Below are 15931 nucleotides of genomic sequence, written 5' to 3' on the forward strand. Positions count from 1 at the left end.
GCCATTTGTAATCCAATCACCCAATTTCCCCATGGGGATCATTAAAGATTTCATCTTATCTTTGCATAAATGTATTCCAGAATTTTTTCACTGATTATTTCAGAAAAGGGACAATGACAATGGAAGCAGTTGGAGTGGTCTCGGTTCTCCACAGCTATATGTTCTTGTACATAACTCTTTGGATAAAAGCATTCCCCCAAATGGCAGATGCTCCATGTTACGTCTTACCAGGTGGTCTATAGCAGGGCTTACCTGGGCAGGGGGCAGCGTCCGCTCAACCTCTCATCCTCCACGTAGCGCCGCAGAACGTCCTGGGACCTCTTGAGGAGCACAGAGAGTGCCATGCGAGAGATGTAGCCCTCCTGGGGGGTGGACACCTTGTTGCTGAAGGAAAACTGCAGCAGCGTCTCGAAGCAAACCTTGGAGAACTCCTCCCTCATCCGCATGTCGATCTCTGCCTCTGTAGAGGGAAAGCCATTTACATTTTATATTTTAGGCATTTAGCTGGTGCTCCTATTCAATGAGTCGGTCGGTGTCGGTTACGGTTAGAAGATGGTCTCTAACTACTCTTACCACTTTTCCACCCTGCTATCCCATCAGCGTCAGAAGGGTCACATGACATACACGTAAACAAGATAGCTGAAGTCAAATCATTTTAGCTGCAAAAGTCACATCTTACCTGTGAAAGAGGGGGACTGTGAGTGAATGGATCCTTTATTGAGCATAGTCATTATCTGGCCAACAAAGTCTTTGGGGATGAAGTTGGCAAACGGTAAAATCTCTGTGCTGATCAACTGGACCACCTAAAGCGAAGAGGGCACAATGCTGATGCAGGCAAACTCACAAAATGATGTTAAGATACTGGATGATAGCAACAAATCCTATTTACCTCTACATCAACGGATTCATTCTTCTGGAATTCCTGGATGGACAAGTTGTCTGGAGGTGTGCTGCAAAAACAGACCACCAAAAAACATCAGCTCCCTACTCAAAACTTCCTTCAAATTCATACATTCATACAGTATATTGACGTACGGACTCAGAATTGAGTCATTTAAAATCTTATCTGTACCTTTTGGTAAAAAGGAAGTCTTCAAAGGCATTGGCTAGCTCTGGCCACATGGTGTCGAACTTCCCAGAGGAGGCATGCTGGCGCGCCACTGGCAGTCCAATGGACAGCACCTTGAGCAGGGAGGAGACAGCAAGCTTCCAGGTACTCTCTGATGGACAGGCATACTTCAAACCCAAGGGCATCCTCAGGGTCTTAAGGGTGGATGGATGGAGGGAGGGAGGGAGGGAGGTAAGGAGGGAGAAAGAGAGCACAATAGATCAAGAGACTGGAATACAATGCAAGACTTCAAGGTAAAAACTACAAAACAGGAGTACCATGACCATGAAAGCCTTTCACGCTGTAATGTGGAGAAATTTCTAAACAGTACAAGTGATTACTTGAAATCACAGGGTTACCATCAAAGCAGTATTTCAATAGATTTTTGCACTGGGGTAATGGGCCCATAGAAGTTTCCTTATATAAATCCAGAAAAAGTAATAGACCATCTTTTTGTCTAACTTCTCTTTTCACAGAACAACAGCTGGGCTCCCCAAGGTTGAGATTTTACAAGAATCGACTTATTGCTTTGGAGACAGAAAGGGGGTGGGGGTGTGATATGGACCTATCCATAGGGAACCTTCTTAATAGTTGCTTGGCAAATGATTCCTTCAGCTATGGGATTGCTTTACACAGACGATGGGAAAAGAGCAGTTAAATGCAGGTGTCATTAAGAGACAGGAAACAATGGAGGACTGGCTGTCAGCTTTGAGAAGTTAACCCTTTTTGATGAGGTGTACTCAGATTTACTTTCATGCAAATCTTTTGGTAAGTGTTTGATGGAGTGCATTTGGAAAAGGTTTGGAAAATGTTGAACTCCCACTCCTAATATGATGTTTCGAGATGGATAGGTTAGATAGGATAGGTTGAAAAACTACATTTTTGCTCTTCCTGCCACAGAGGCAGTTGAAGTGAAATGAAATGGAAAAAATAAAAAGCATTCAGTCTCAATTTTACCAGCCAAAATGGGTGTTTGTATGTAATAGACCTTCTGTACATTTCCAAGTTGACTTGAGGCTGGTGGACATTGACAAACCTTTCAGACACAAAATTTACAGGCTTTTAAAACAACCAGCCAGTAACTGTTAATTTCCCACCCTGGAGAAAATACCTTGATGATGTTCTGCAGAACTTTCTCATTGATGACAGCTTTGTGGCATGCCGTTTTATGGTACAGGTCCACCACCACCTCCAGGGAGCGCTCAGCGAAGGGCACATAGTTTAAGGCAACCCATTCCGCCTGGAGGTCAGGAAAATTAAACAAGAGAAAAAAAAGAGTAGCGGACATCAGTCAAGCAGAGTTCAAAACCATTATCCCTTACCTTTTGGCAGAACCACATTCAAAGCAGTGTTAAAGGCACACTTTGTATGAGCACATAAAGCAACAACAACACAAATTTATTTCAAATCAATGACTGTTAATCTACTTTATGTTTCTGTCTGGCATTTAGGAGCATCACAGCTGAACAAAGTGTTATAGCCCAGCCAATGACTTGATGCAATGGTACAAAGTGTGCCTTTAGGCGTAAAACAGAACCACACGTGCGCATATGGACACCACCAAAACAAAATCAACATAAGATGGGACTGCACAGGAACAGCACAGGACAGTGCTGTGCACACAGAGGCAAAACCACCAGTTAGTGGCAGGCAGAGAAGGGTAGCATGGAGTGAGTGAGAGATGTAGATGAGACATGAGAGCCTACCATGCGGTGAAGTACCTCATCTACCGCAGAACGTAGGTAGTCACCAATCAGCACAGCTTAGTAGTACAACTATAGAGGGGGCTGAAGGAGATGGTGGAACTCACCGGTGCAAAGAGTTGGATCTAAAATGGTTATCCAGTGAGTAGTCCCAAGAAACAGAATGAGAGAAGATCGCAATTAAATTGATGTCTAAGTTATATCGAATTTGCATTGGCTTGTTGGCTAAATGAGATGCCTGAATCAAGAATTAGGCCTGATTTAAAGAAAGAAAGAAAAAAAAAGGAAAAGAAAAACTCACTCCTAGCACCCTGGACATTTGAGGCAATCTGAAAGAATTGGATAGGAGCCAGCAAGGCAGTAAAGACCACCCATAACATCTGTTTGGCTGGGTGGGAATTTTGTTGACCCTCTCGCTTAAACCATTTAAACAGATTCAGATCAACAAGAGTGTCCAGTGTGTGAGAACATGCGGTTGATTCTGGGCCCCACCTGCAGGACTAATACACTGACAGACAGACAGGATTTGAGGCTTCAGTGGTGAATGTGTAGCGCTAACATTCATTAGCATAATTGCATCAGCCCGCCAATGTTAGATCAAGACAACTCTCAGCATCCCCGGTAGGCACAGCAGCTGCTGGATCTTACTACTTCATCAAAAGCTGCCTTTTGGTTTCCAGGAGAACAATGAGTAAAGAAGACACAGATATCAGAGCAATGTTGTGAAAAGGCCCTTCTGTTGTTGAGGGAAGAAATGAGACTTGGGGTGTGTTTATGGTTTTGTGAATGAAGTAATCTAGCTCAAGATCATTTGGCTCCTTTGAAATAAAAGGTTTTTTTTTTTTAGATGCATTTGAACTGTGGTTGAACAGAGGACTAATTGACAAACATTTCCCTGGCATGCTGCCAGCAAGCAGAGCGAGCATGAGGGAGGCAATGTGGGGAAGAAATGGCTCGGGGCTACTGATCGGGGTTCAGAGGAGCCTGTCAATCTCGCGAATAGCCACGATAGGGGCTACATGAGGACTAGACTGAGGAAAAAAGAGAGGGGGGGTGGCTTCTTGAACATCAAAGAAGAGGCATGATCTTGTTGAGAAAGGCTGGAGAGAGAAGGGTGATGAACAACAGTATATACCATACAATGTTCCAATGAAACAAACTGACAAAGGGAAAAAACTGCAAATGACCACAGAGCTTTTACAGGACCTGTCCCATTTCCACCTACCTGGTTGTATTTGGCATTGGCCACGTGTTTGGTTTCCATCTTGCCATACTGGGGCGGCTTGCAGGAGAACTCCACGAAGAGTAGCAGCTGTTCAAAGATGGCTGGGTACATGACCTGCAGGTTCTCCGGGCCCACACAGATGGCCTGCAGCGGGGAGGGACGGCAGGAACAAACACTTACTCACTGCTGACATCTACCATGGGACCGCAGATTGCACAATTTAGCACAATGACACATTGTTCCATGGGCCGAGTTAACACACAACGGGAAGAAATAACTGGACAGTCGGGTCTAATGGCCCACAGGGAGAAGAATAGTCTGCTTTTCTTAAAGACTCAATGATCATGGTGAAGGAAGTTTTGTTTTTGTTCCATTTAAAACTATATCATTCAAATAAAAGCACGGGGGAAAAAAGGAAAATATTTGGAATTTGGACGTCATAGCATAAACAACACATTAGAAGATTAGTGTTGGCCCCATATAATGAGCAATTCAATCTCCAGTGGATAACCACATCCTCCACCATTGATTCCTCAACTGGCACTTTTCTTGATGCTTCTTGACGCTATCTAATGAGGTTATTTGTGTTTTTGTTTTCTCTTGAAACCATATTTTTGTTTTCTAACAACATGTGTCTGAACTGAATTGAATTCCCACTACCCACCTTCTGCAAAACGTCCAGAGAGGTGAGCACAGCTTCCTGCAGGCTGGTGAGCACAGCCTCGGTGTAGGAGGGGAGGATGAAGGGCGAGGCATCACTGCTGATAGGCACGGACACGGCCCCGTGGAGGATGACCCCTAGTTTCCTCAGGTCCTCCATACTGAAGCCCACCTTGATGTGCTGGTAGAGTGCTGGGAAAATCTGGATCAGGGCAGTGAGGAAGGGCTGGCTGGGGATGAAGGAGAGCTTCTCTGTCCCGCCACTAGGCGGCCTGGTGCTGTCGGTTCCCGTTCGATACCACGTGTTCCACGCTGACCACCACAGTGCCGAGTCCTCTAGCGCTGACTCCTCCCCTGGGGGAGGGGCCTGCAGCTCAGCGCCGTTGTAGCGCGTCAACCGCTCGACTAGCGAATCCGAACGTACCAGGGGTCTGCCAGGCCCAGAAGCTGTTAGGGGGTCGATAAGGACCGGCGGAACGCCCATAGCGGCGAGCGCGTCGCCGGGTTTGTCCGAGTCTTTGACGGGCGTGACAATCTGTAGGATCTCTTGAAAGCTCTTGAGGGCAGCCAAGGAGACCTCGTTGTTCTTGCTGAGGGCGGCTGACTGGATGTGGTCCAGCAGCACCTCCCAAGCCTTGAAGAAGTCACCTGTAGATACACAGCAAAAGGACAGGAAAGTGTGAGAAAATATTAATGCTCGTCTCTTTGAGTTTTACAGCAATGGGGTTGCAGTGACAGATGGGACATATCAGTGATGTCACCTACTGCAGCTGCAGCCAACTATTCAAACAAGGAAATGAGGCAACTTTGGTCAACATCAGCCATTTCCATAGGAAATGAGTGGACTTCTGTTGACTGGTTTCTTAAGTTGCTTGCGGCATGAACACACAGTTAAACACCACATATCAGTGAGGTAATAGAATAAAATTAAGAAACAACTATGCAAAGTTAAATCTCAGACATCTGACTGCCTCAAGCTAGAACCTGCTCTGATGGATATTTAGTACAAAACCAAATCGTTAAATTGGGAGTCAAGCACACCTTTATTAGTACTTTATTCAGTACATCATCTGGGTAACTTGTACAAACATTTTGCTTTTTATGCATTGAACAAAGTACTACTGCATCATGGCTATGAGTGTGCAGTGAGACGTTTACTTCAGTAATCAATTTCACTATGACCAGCACCTTACCAATCAAACAGTTCTCTCTTTTCCTGTCAGAAAACCTAATCTGCCTTACGCACAACAGCAGTAGAAACAGTGGGTGAGCATCACAGAGTAGATAACGCATGGCTCACCTAGCTGTTGGAGAAGATATCGCCTCGTGTTGAAGATGCGTGCCACCCCGGCTAGCGTCAGCACCCAAGTCTCCGCCCACTGTTTTTCAGCCGTGTCTCGTGAGTGGTGGATGAGGATGTTCCCGCCGCCAGACTCGATCTTCTCCTTGTCGGCCGTGGTGGACGACCTCCTCACACAGTCCAGCAGGTGGAACAGTACCTAGTGGTAACACCAAGGTATTTCAGCCAACAGTCATTTCTGACACACTTCAAATAACAGAACTTCAAGACAACATATGTAATGGCGAACAAACTGAATATGAACTGAATAAAAACCAAAAAATGATCTTTATCCTTCTATGATTTCAAATAGGATGAAAAATAGAAAATATAATGTATATCTGTGGCATTCATATAAAGGATAATGATAGAAATTAGTTTTATCTTTTGTGATATTACAGAAAATTGGATACAAATTCAATCAATGCAGTGTAAGCAATGTAACTCAATGATTTTGACATCAAGATGAATTGTTCATAATACACAACTTGGATTTGGCTGTCAGAACAAAATTTGTGTAAGAACCTTTTCTGAATGACGCCCTGTATCTTAATAGTTTCATATAAAAAATAATTGGTAATAATGACAGCATGATCCAGTACAATCTTACAAAAACAGTAAAAGCACATTTAATGTCAAACAAGAGCTTTTATGTGGTGCCCAGCTAGTGATTCTTGCATGCTACCTTCCAGACTACGATATGCCAGGTTGGCTGCTGCAGCAGGGTCCCGTGGGCTGCAATGGTGGAGAACATTGTCTGTCCAGCGCTTTTTCGCACGGCGGGCCGCGGGTCGACACACAGCTCACCCAGCTTGGCGTATAGACACAGCCACAGGCAATCGAAGGGAGGGGCAGGGTGGAAGGGCCTGTTGAGGGTCTCTCCTTTCTCCTGGGCCTGCTTCTGCAGAGCCGCCTCCTCCCTCTCCAGCTCTTGCGTGATGGCTTCTCCCCTTTGGAAGAAGTAGTCCGAGATGTTCCACTGTGGCGAGAAAGGGAGGTGGGGCGGAGGGGGGGCATTAATTGGAGAGGGCGGGTGGTAAAATGCTTCTGGCGGTATTGCTATCCTATTACCATAAAGTAATCTCACAGGAACAGCCACGCTCCAAGAGAAATAATCCCACAAACCACGGATCAATATCAGGTCTTGCATGTCCTGAATACTGTACAGTGTATCTATGAAATGTCAGTGCAGCAGTAAAGTATAACAGAGAACTAGGAAATGTGCGATATTATTCTTAAATGTTTCAGTGTTAGATAAGTGGCTGCCCTGTCCCATCTACCTGGAGAACAAGGCTTATTCCATATTTTATTCCAGATATTATACATAGGACAGGAAGATGCTGTCATTCCTCTCTTTTCTTTTTACCTTTAATTATCCAGGAAAGGCTTGCTGGGCATGCATGATCTTTGTCAGCAATGCCCTGCTAAACATTCATATTCACACATGGGAAACGCACAGTTCAATCACAATCTTCTACTGCTGGCCACTGAGAAGCTCTAGTAGATTTGGGGATTGAATGCACCTCACCAGTTTGTATTGAGTGAGAGGAGAGCACTAGTAATTTCTTTTCCCTGCCTAGGTTTACCCAGACTTTCTAGGGACTCAAACCATCAGCTTTCCAGTAACAAGCCTGCTTTGTCTAACCATAAACCTTCCATCGTCCCCTTGATAATAAAGACCACAGCACATGGCGTCTCCCATCTCACCAGTAGGCCAATGGAGGTGAGGCTGATGTTGAGCTCCTGGTTCTGCAGGCCGAAGCTGCCGGCTACATCCACAACGATCTGGAGGCACGTGCAAGGCATGGTGGGTAGGAAGTCTGTCACCACCAACTGCAGGCACTGGAAGGCTGTTCGGATCAACGACTCGCTGGAGGGGAACATGGGATACACATTGGTTAGATACTGAGACTATGAACTTTACTTTGCATTCACACCCCTTTCAACTGCATTGCCATGGTGCTTTTTTCTTGACAAATAGGTTGGACATCCATATATATCAAAACTGGTTTATGAGTTGCAGCCAACTTTTCTTCTCTGCAACACAAGGCAAAATGGTGGCCGAAGTTAACACCCAACATTTCCCTGGGTGTACAAAATGGACTTCCATCTGGTTTATTGACTTGCTTGCTGTGTGAACATGCAGCTATGATAGAAATTTAAGAGAGCTCTGATAAACAGAACATTTGCCTTCAACATAAGAGAAAACTGTTTCAATGAGAAGAAAGTAAGTATCAATCTTCATGCCCCTTCCATCTTGCCAGCTCTTGTTTTCTTAAGGCTTCGCTCTGTCCTTTTACTCCAAATCCCTGCCTCCTGCCTCCTGCATCCATCCCCTCCTCCTCCACTGGGTTCTCACCCCTGATCATTGCGGATGGCCCCTATGACACCCAAGACGAGGGGCCAGCCGGGCCCCAGGCTGTCCCCCTGGCTCTGGAGGATCTGCAGGACGCTCTCCAGCTGTTTCTGCCGGATGTCTGCATGCAGCACGTTGGACAGCTCCTTCAGAGGGTTCAGTAACAAAAGCTGCAGCCGCTAGAGGAAACAAAGAGATTATAACTGATTGGTTGATTGACACTTTGTCACTGATTGATCTCCCCAAAGGTGAAATTCTCTTCATTGCAAAATTTACTGTTACAACACTAAATAGTATGCATATACAATGAATGCACAACATATGAGGAACAAACACAAGAAGCACAGTGTTCCTAATATTTTGTACACTCGGTGTAATAGGGTGAGGGCATTTCTTTTGTCCCCTTGATCTCATTTTCAGGGATATTTTGGGCATTTTCTGGGGCAATTTTATTGGACTATGAATTAAGGCATTTGCATTGCAATTGGTAAATACATTCAACATTCAATTTGTACCACTGCGACTTGTTTTATTTTATATCATAATATGCCATCACACCAACAGAATGACAAACAGAGTGACAATCAGAGACATTTTATATTGCTTCAGGCAGTTGTTTTCTGATCCCACAAGTCACCTACGGTGGCCAACAGGGGATAGTAGTCACATTTGCACCTGAATATATGACAACTCATTGAAAAAATGTGAAACAGGTGAAATGCAAAAAAGGGTAATCCTAATTATCGGGGGTATTTTTTGGCCCTACATTTTTTATTTCACAGGTATCTTATGAAATTTAAAGTGCATTTTTGCCACAAGCCCTTATTAATTTCTGACTCAGCAGTGCAAGCTTCCAGTTCTTCATATTGTACTGTATATAGTCGGTCACGTTGCAAAGATGGATGGTTGTGTTCAATTTCCACAATTAGCAAAGGTATGCCGACTGTACATTTGAACACACAAATATGCCTGCCCACACAGTGCAAGAAAGGTATAGAAAGAAGTAATTCCTCGGTACATTTCTACAGGACAGCCATCGTTTTTATGGCTCTGTGCTATTCCATTAACCTCCATACAGCTCTTCTGCCCTCTTCCAGATAAGCTGCGCCACTCTCGTTATCTGTCTGACTAAGGTGAAGGTCACAGTGTGTGTGTAAGTAGTGTGAGTAAGAGAGAGAGGGATTGTGACATTTCTGTTTTTCATATTATAGCCATTTGACAGACACTCTTACCTAAAAAGGCTTACGAGAGGAATACATTTCTAAAATGGCAACATTACAAGCAACCAGTAGTAAGGAGTTAAGGGGTCAAAGCCACAGAGAAACCATAAATCTAAGAAATATTCCTGTGTCTTTACAATGTTCAAGTACGGTGAAACTGTGAAATATATTTTATACATGCAACTCCCATCAATTTCTTATAGCAGATTCAATTTTTTCTGCTACATCCTGACAGACATAATCCAGTAGTGCAGAGTTTGCTACCTGGTTGTGGGCCAGCGGGGGGTCGTGCTTGTAGGCCAGGCCGGCTTTGATGAGTGCCGTCAACGCCTCAGCCCCCCACTCTCTCATCCTGGAGTTGGGGTGCTGACAGACCTGCAGGACACATCACAAATACACACACACACACACACACACACATACATGGCCGTGGAGAGACATTAGACAATATCAACTGTGTGTGTGTAAGTGTATGTTTGTGTGTGTTTGTTGCTGAGACAGAGATCTGAGGCGGAGGCTTGTTGAGAACAGTGTTTCCCAGGAGTGGCCACAGAGGGTGGGTGTGAAACAAGTGGGAGAATTAAACCACAGAGTGTGTGAGTGAGATTTAGATCCCCTCTGACAACAGGTTATGCTGTGACAGACAGTGTAATCATGAAAGCTGGTATAGATACACATGGAGAGGCCGGGCTCAGCAGGGAGAAACATACAAGTGGGGTACAAACCCGTCTCCTGCTTGTAGATTCCCATCTGAACAAAGTATTTTTAGCTCATCTGTGATCCAAATCTAAAAATTTTGCATCTCTTTTTGGTCTGTAGTGATGTTTGCCATGCTGACTTTTAAATATTTGGCCGTCAGACTTTAAAATAGTAAGTGATACCTTTCTAACGGGCATAAAAAGAGACTTGTAGCAATGCTAGTCAGTTAGCTGAGACCCTCAAGAACCCAGATGGCCCATGTGTATCTAAAAAATCATTTGGCTTCCATAGCTCTGCATGCCTCACATCTAAATCTTTATCAAAATTTTTAAGAGAGACATAATAAAGGTGACAATCACATTTTCCTTCAAAATATCAATGGCTGAACTGGAATACAGACCTAGCGTCTGTATCTGTGCAAGGTTGCCAAGAAAGATGAGCAGCATTTTATCTAAGCTTACAGTATATTTTGCAGATGTAGCTTCAGATTCTGCTTCTGTGATAAATCAGAGCTCCACATTGCAACTTGTGCGCAAGAGAGTAGAGATCATAGATCAAAAATTGGCAGCCGAGCGAACGCAAAGTGGACAAACTTGGACAGAGCAACCTCTCAACTCCAACATGTTGATGCCAGACTGAGAGGGAAAGAAAATGGAGGGAGAAAGACAGAAAGAGAGAGAGAGAGGGAAGGAAAGCCAATGATTAGGGAGGAGAGAATCCGAGCTTACCTTCTGCAAAACACACAGGAGTGCAAAAGAGAAGGGAGATAGAGAAAGACAATATGAAGAAAACCATTCTCCAAACGCACGCCCTTACACACATATATAGAGAACCCCCTGACAGATAATATAAAACAGAATTTCCTACTACTACAGAAACCATATAAACCCTTACCGTTAGTAAGGGTTAGACATGTGCTACAAGTAGCCAGGACTCTACAGTTTACCAGCATAATGCTCCTAAAAATACACTGACATCTCCAGATTTCATGCAACTTTAAATTGGCTATTTTCAAATATTTTGTGCCTATGTTGTATCATCATGCTTCTGAAGTAGGCATGGGCATTTTCATTTATTTTCACTTCTTTCCTGTGGTGTAAATGTTTACTTTTGGAGCACATATGATCCATGGAAATAAACTCTCTCTGGTATCAGATGATGTATCACATCAAGAAAAGCAAGAGCAATTCTGACATTATTCTAGCTTTCATTACTTGAAGAGTTTGGTTGCAAAATGAGATATCCATCATGGGGAAAAGAGACAATTACTTTTACAAAATGACTGATAACACAAAATTAAAACTGTTCTCTCTGGCACCAATTTAACAGGTCAAAGTCCTTCAAAGTAAGTGATTTTGATTCTGATCTGATTCTAAGTGTACCTATTAAAACACCTGGTACTTTTTAAGTTACGGCAAGTAAACTAAGTCCTTGGTTGACAAAATTATAACACCTTTACGGACTGTATCTTCTGTATTTAAGAGAATTTGAATGATGCATGATGAGGATAATGCAGTGTTTTGGAATAGAGCTTTTCATTATTTCTGGCCTGCATCTCATGGGTCATTCTGCTGTAGCTCTAAGTAGATCTCACCTCCAGTAAGTGGCCAGTCAGAGGCCTCCACAGGATCTCTATACGATCCATGTTGACCAAGCCCGTCTCCAGCAGCTTGGCCACTGCAAACAGAGACGGCTCCTGATGCAAGGGCAAGAAAACCAAAATTATAGATTAATGGGGCCAATGGATACTCTTTGATCAAAAGTATATGTGTAGGGCGTCTGTGTGTGTGTGTGTGTGTGTGCATCTATTACACAAATACCATGTAACGCTACTAATAGTCTTGTGCTATTTCAGAAATGCTGCTCAATGGAGCCAGCAGAGTAACTCTTCCAATTATTATAGCTGATTGTTAATATGTTTGCTTTGTTCGCAGCACTTCTCAGCATTGTTAAGAAAACTGCTATACAAATATACTTATAATTATTATCTAGGAGAGATATGCAAAAGACTTATTCCAGGCCAAAGGATGGAGCACCCAAAACCATCAGTGATTCAAGTTCCACCCAACACTTCAAACAGTAAGTATTTACCTTGTTATTTCCATAAGCCATCTCCATGGCCTCCAGGGAGAGGGAGCAGAGAGCGTTGATCAGGTGATGCAGGGACACATCATCCAGGTACCTGGAACACGCAACCAGTGCTTAAACATTACATTTACATATTTTGCATTGCACGTGTGCATACTCTCAAATGCTAAGCAAGCAGATAATTAAAGGGGAACACTATTCAATCTAAGAACTTATAAGTTATTCCTCTGGTCTAATACGGTCCAATTCATATTTATGGACATGAGCAACTCTCTCCCAAAGCCAGAAGAGAAAGATGGAAGATTCAAACTTGTGATGTTGTCATTCATAATGTCTGCAGCTGCTCCACAAACAACAAATGGAGACTATTTTTGTGGACACAGAGGATGGTTGTGTTTTTATGCCCAAATGAGATTTATTCTTTGGTAGTGTCATCAGGTCTAAACCACAAAATGCACACCCCATCACTTTTACCATCTTTGGTAATTGATTTTCTATGGAGCAGCTTCACACTTTATACCCGACAACATCACACGTTGGGAGTTTTAGCTCTCTGGTCTCTGGCTTTGGAAAAAAAATATATCTTTCCAAGACTACAAGGATATTTTGAGTGTTCCCCTTTTATAGATGAAGGACTAGTCCTTACTGGGAGCTCTCAAACAGTCTGGACAGGATGTTGGAAATGACTGGCAGGTCTGTCATCACGGCTGTGGTCAGCACCTGCTCAGGATAAAGGCACAACCACATCCAGTTAGCTCACCGCCTTGAACAGTTGAGAGAGAAACATACAGTGCGTACTCACGTGTGTGAGAGTGTGTGTGGGTGTGTGTGGGTGTGTTAGTGATCACCACAGCAAGGCCAATAGACTATGAAGGTATTACAGTCGCAAAACACCTGAATGTACTTGAATGTATACTCAGAAAATATTCACACACTTGTACTCGAAAAATATATTCAAGACAAAAAAATACATTTGAGCAACTATATTACAGTTTTGCTTCATATTACGAGTTTGAAGTTTCTATTCCATTTATTCAAATATTGACTTGCACATTGGTAAATCTTTAGGTAAATTTAGGACGTAGGTGTGTGAATATCTAACATGCAAGTTCTCAGGTGTTTTGCTACTATAATACCTTCATAATAGACGGTGTATATTAGACCACTCACCGTACTTGGTCCCTCCACAGCTCGGCCGGGCTTCAGAGCCCCACCCACCCCAGGCTTCAGCCCCAGGATCCACACTAAGTGCTGAGAGAGAAGAAAAGATGAAAGAGGAATATAAGGAAAGGAAACAAAGACAAAACCAACTGGCAAGGTTGTGAAATGGAAATCAACATAGATTATCCAATTTCTCCTCCATATATGAGCAGCAATGTGAGTGAATCTGTGTGAATGAGAGAAAGAATGAGTATGTGTAAGAGTGTGTTTATGTACACAGGGTCTGAAATTAACACCCCACTACTGCCAAATGGTGTTAAAATGTATCTTTGGAGGATAAATAAATCACCCTCCGCAGTGGCCCGTAATTTTTTGAGATAACATTCAAATTCCTCAATCATATACAGTCTTTGGTCTAGCCTGTTCTCAAACTTTGTCCCTGCCGACTGCCATACTCTCTCTGCCAGTGAGCCAATCAAATCAAAGCAAAACAATGGCTCTGTATCAAACAGCCTGTTGATTGGCTGCCTGTTACTCTGGCTCTAACAAAGTGATAGTGTCTAAACTTCTGCATACTCTTCCGCCTGTTTCTCCGCTGCCAGATGTGAGGCCACCAAAAAGAAAAATTGACAACCAAGACAAAAAAAAATCGATCCATTAAATAAGTGAGTAAGCAAGTTTTAAATTAAGTCTAAATCGGCTCTCGTCTCTTTATTGAATGTTTCACACAGTAGAGAGAATATGGATTGCCTGTTTTGCCTTATTTGATAAGGGTGTGTCTGTGTGTCTGTGTGTGTGTGTGTGTGTGTGTGGCTATGCGTGCATTGTGTGCATGCGTAGTGCCAGGTGGAAGTAGTACCTGCAGTGTGGCCAGTACCAGCTGCCAGGAGGTTCCCAGCACGGCCCCATGGCAGTGGGCCAGGTTCAGCAGGGTTCGCATACACTGGATGTTCTTAGCCGTCAGCTGCCAGAGGGACAGACAAACATATTATGGTACTTACATTACATGTCATTGGGTATTTAGCTTGAAACACAGATTAAATCGAGTACAACAGTAGAATAAGCTCAAATCAAAAAGATCAGAGCCATAGTGCCATGACAATATTCCTGTGACCCTTGAATGATCATATAAGTGTATAAGTGTTAGGGAAAGAAAATGATCAAGAGCTAAGAGCAGAGAAGAAGATATTTTCTGACAGACAAAAAAGATAGACCATTATTGCTGCATGGAGAAATCCTATTAAGTGGTAATGATTCCAGGTCAGGGTCAAGGGCAGTGACTAAAGATTTTGAAATGTTATTATCCCAGAGAGCAATTTAAATGCGTAGGCTTGATGTGTGTGTGTGTGTGTGTGTGTGTGTGTGTGTGTGTGTGTGTGTGTGTGTGTCCTTGCTCTGAGTGACTTTGTGAGGAAAGGAAGCCTTTTATTGTACAGATGTTTAGTGAGAAGTCTTGATTTCTTTGTTTCTTACTGAGGTTACTGACTCAAGTGTTTCTATTTCTGTCTTTAATTGTTTGATTAATATCATGTCACTATTATGCTGTCATATTGGTTTGCAGATATAACCTTACCTCCCTCCTCTACCCTTTACCCTATCCAGGGTCTGTATTCCATCCCGATACTAATGGGTTTTGCCTATATTTTTTTTTTTTGCTGCTGTCCTCTCCTTTATGGAACCTGTTTTTGTGTCTTTGATTTGTCTCTATTGTTAAGTACTTTGTAAACTTTAATTAAACTAAAATGTCAAGTGTAACCTTAGCCTCTAAACCATTGTGTGTGTGTGTGTGTGTGTGTGTGTGTGTGTGTGTGTGTCCTTACCACCACGGTGCCCTGGGGCTGTGCGGTGAGTGGCTGTCCCACGGCCACCACCTGCTGATGGGACTCACTGGAGGGGCTGATAATCTGCACACTCTGGCCCTGGATGGAGTAGGCTGTGGAGAACATACACACATAGACACAGACACACACACACACACACACACACACACACACACAGGAGTCAGTCTTCCGATGAGAGTCGGTAATGCACACAAACAGGTTTTGTAACGAGCTTACGACATGCAAGAAAAGCTTGCTTAATTAACTCCGAGGCAAACATCCATCGCGAGTTGAGACCCAATTTGCAGGCTTTATCTCTTAAAGCTAATATGCAAATAGTGAATGTCTGAGTGTTCGCCGCTTGAGAGCAGCTCTGTGTGTGTGTGTGTGTGTGTGTGTGTGTGTGTGTGAGTTCCCCAGACACATTCTCCTTGGTGTTCCTAATTAGAAGCCACAGTGAAATGGTGTGGATTAACGCCATAAGAGTACAGCATTAGGGGCAGGCAGAGTGGTAACACTTTACATGTTAAGCCCAGTCTAACAGCATGCACA

The 15931-nt window shown here is 43.4% G+C and overlaps 1 protein-coding gene across 2 annotated transcripts in view; it reads right to left on the reverse strand.

Annotated features, from left to right (window-relative positions):
• Positions 1 to 15931, reverse strand: part of mon2 (MON2 homolog, regulator of endosome-to-Golgi trafficking) — a 51280-nt gene that overhangs the window by 2076 nt on the left and 33273 nt on the right. Inside the window, exons 15-33 of one of the 2 annotated variants that reach the window (XM_071922718.2) lie at positions 15380 to 15492; positions 14419 to 14523; positions 13569 to 13649; positions 13045 to 13118; positions 12402 to 12492; positions 11905 to 12006; positions 9876 to 9986; positions 8395 to 8570; positions 7743 to 7905; positions 6721 to 7014; positions 5997 to 6195; positions 4701 to 5344; positions 4037 to 4180; positions 2919 to 2936; positions 2220 to 2348; positions 1073 to 1263; positions 890 to 950; positions 680 to 803; positions 253 to 460 (exon numbers count right to left, since the gene is read on the reverse strand). In XM_071922718.2, the coding sequence (XP_071778819.2) occupies positions 253 to 460; positions 680 to 803; positions 890 to 950; positions 1073 to 1263; positions 2220 to 2348; positions 2919 to 2936; positions 4037 to 4180; positions 4701 to 5344; positions 5997 to 6195; positions 6721 to 7014; positions 7743 to 7905; positions 8395 to 8570; positions 9876 to 9986; positions 11905 to 12006; positions 12402 to 12492; positions 13045 to 13118; positions 13569 to 13649; positions 14419 to 14523; positions 15380 to 15492 (3028 nt within the window). The remainder of the gene's footprint in view (positions 1 to 252; positions 461 to 679; positions 804 to 889; positions 951 to 1072; positions 1264 to 2219; positions 2349 to 2918; positions 2937 to 4036; positions 4181 to 4700; positions 5345 to 5996; positions 6196 to 6720; positions 7015 to 7742; positions 7906 to 8394; positions 8571 to 9875; positions 9987 to 11904; positions 12007 to 12401; positions 12493 to 13044; positions 13119 to 13568; positions 13650 to 14418; positions 14524 to 15379; positions 15493 to 15931) is intronic. The other variant, XM_071922720.2, reaches the window with a different exon arrangement.

Source organism: Centroberyx gerrardi, chromosome 4 (genome assembly GCF_048128805.1).
Source record: "Centroberyx gerrardi isolate f3 chromosome 4, fCenGer3.hap1.cur.20231027, whole genome shotgun sequence".
Taxonomy (NCBI): domain Eukaryota; kingdom Metazoa; phylum Chordata; class Actinopteri; order Beryciformes; family Berycidae; genus Centroberyx; species Centroberyx gerrardi.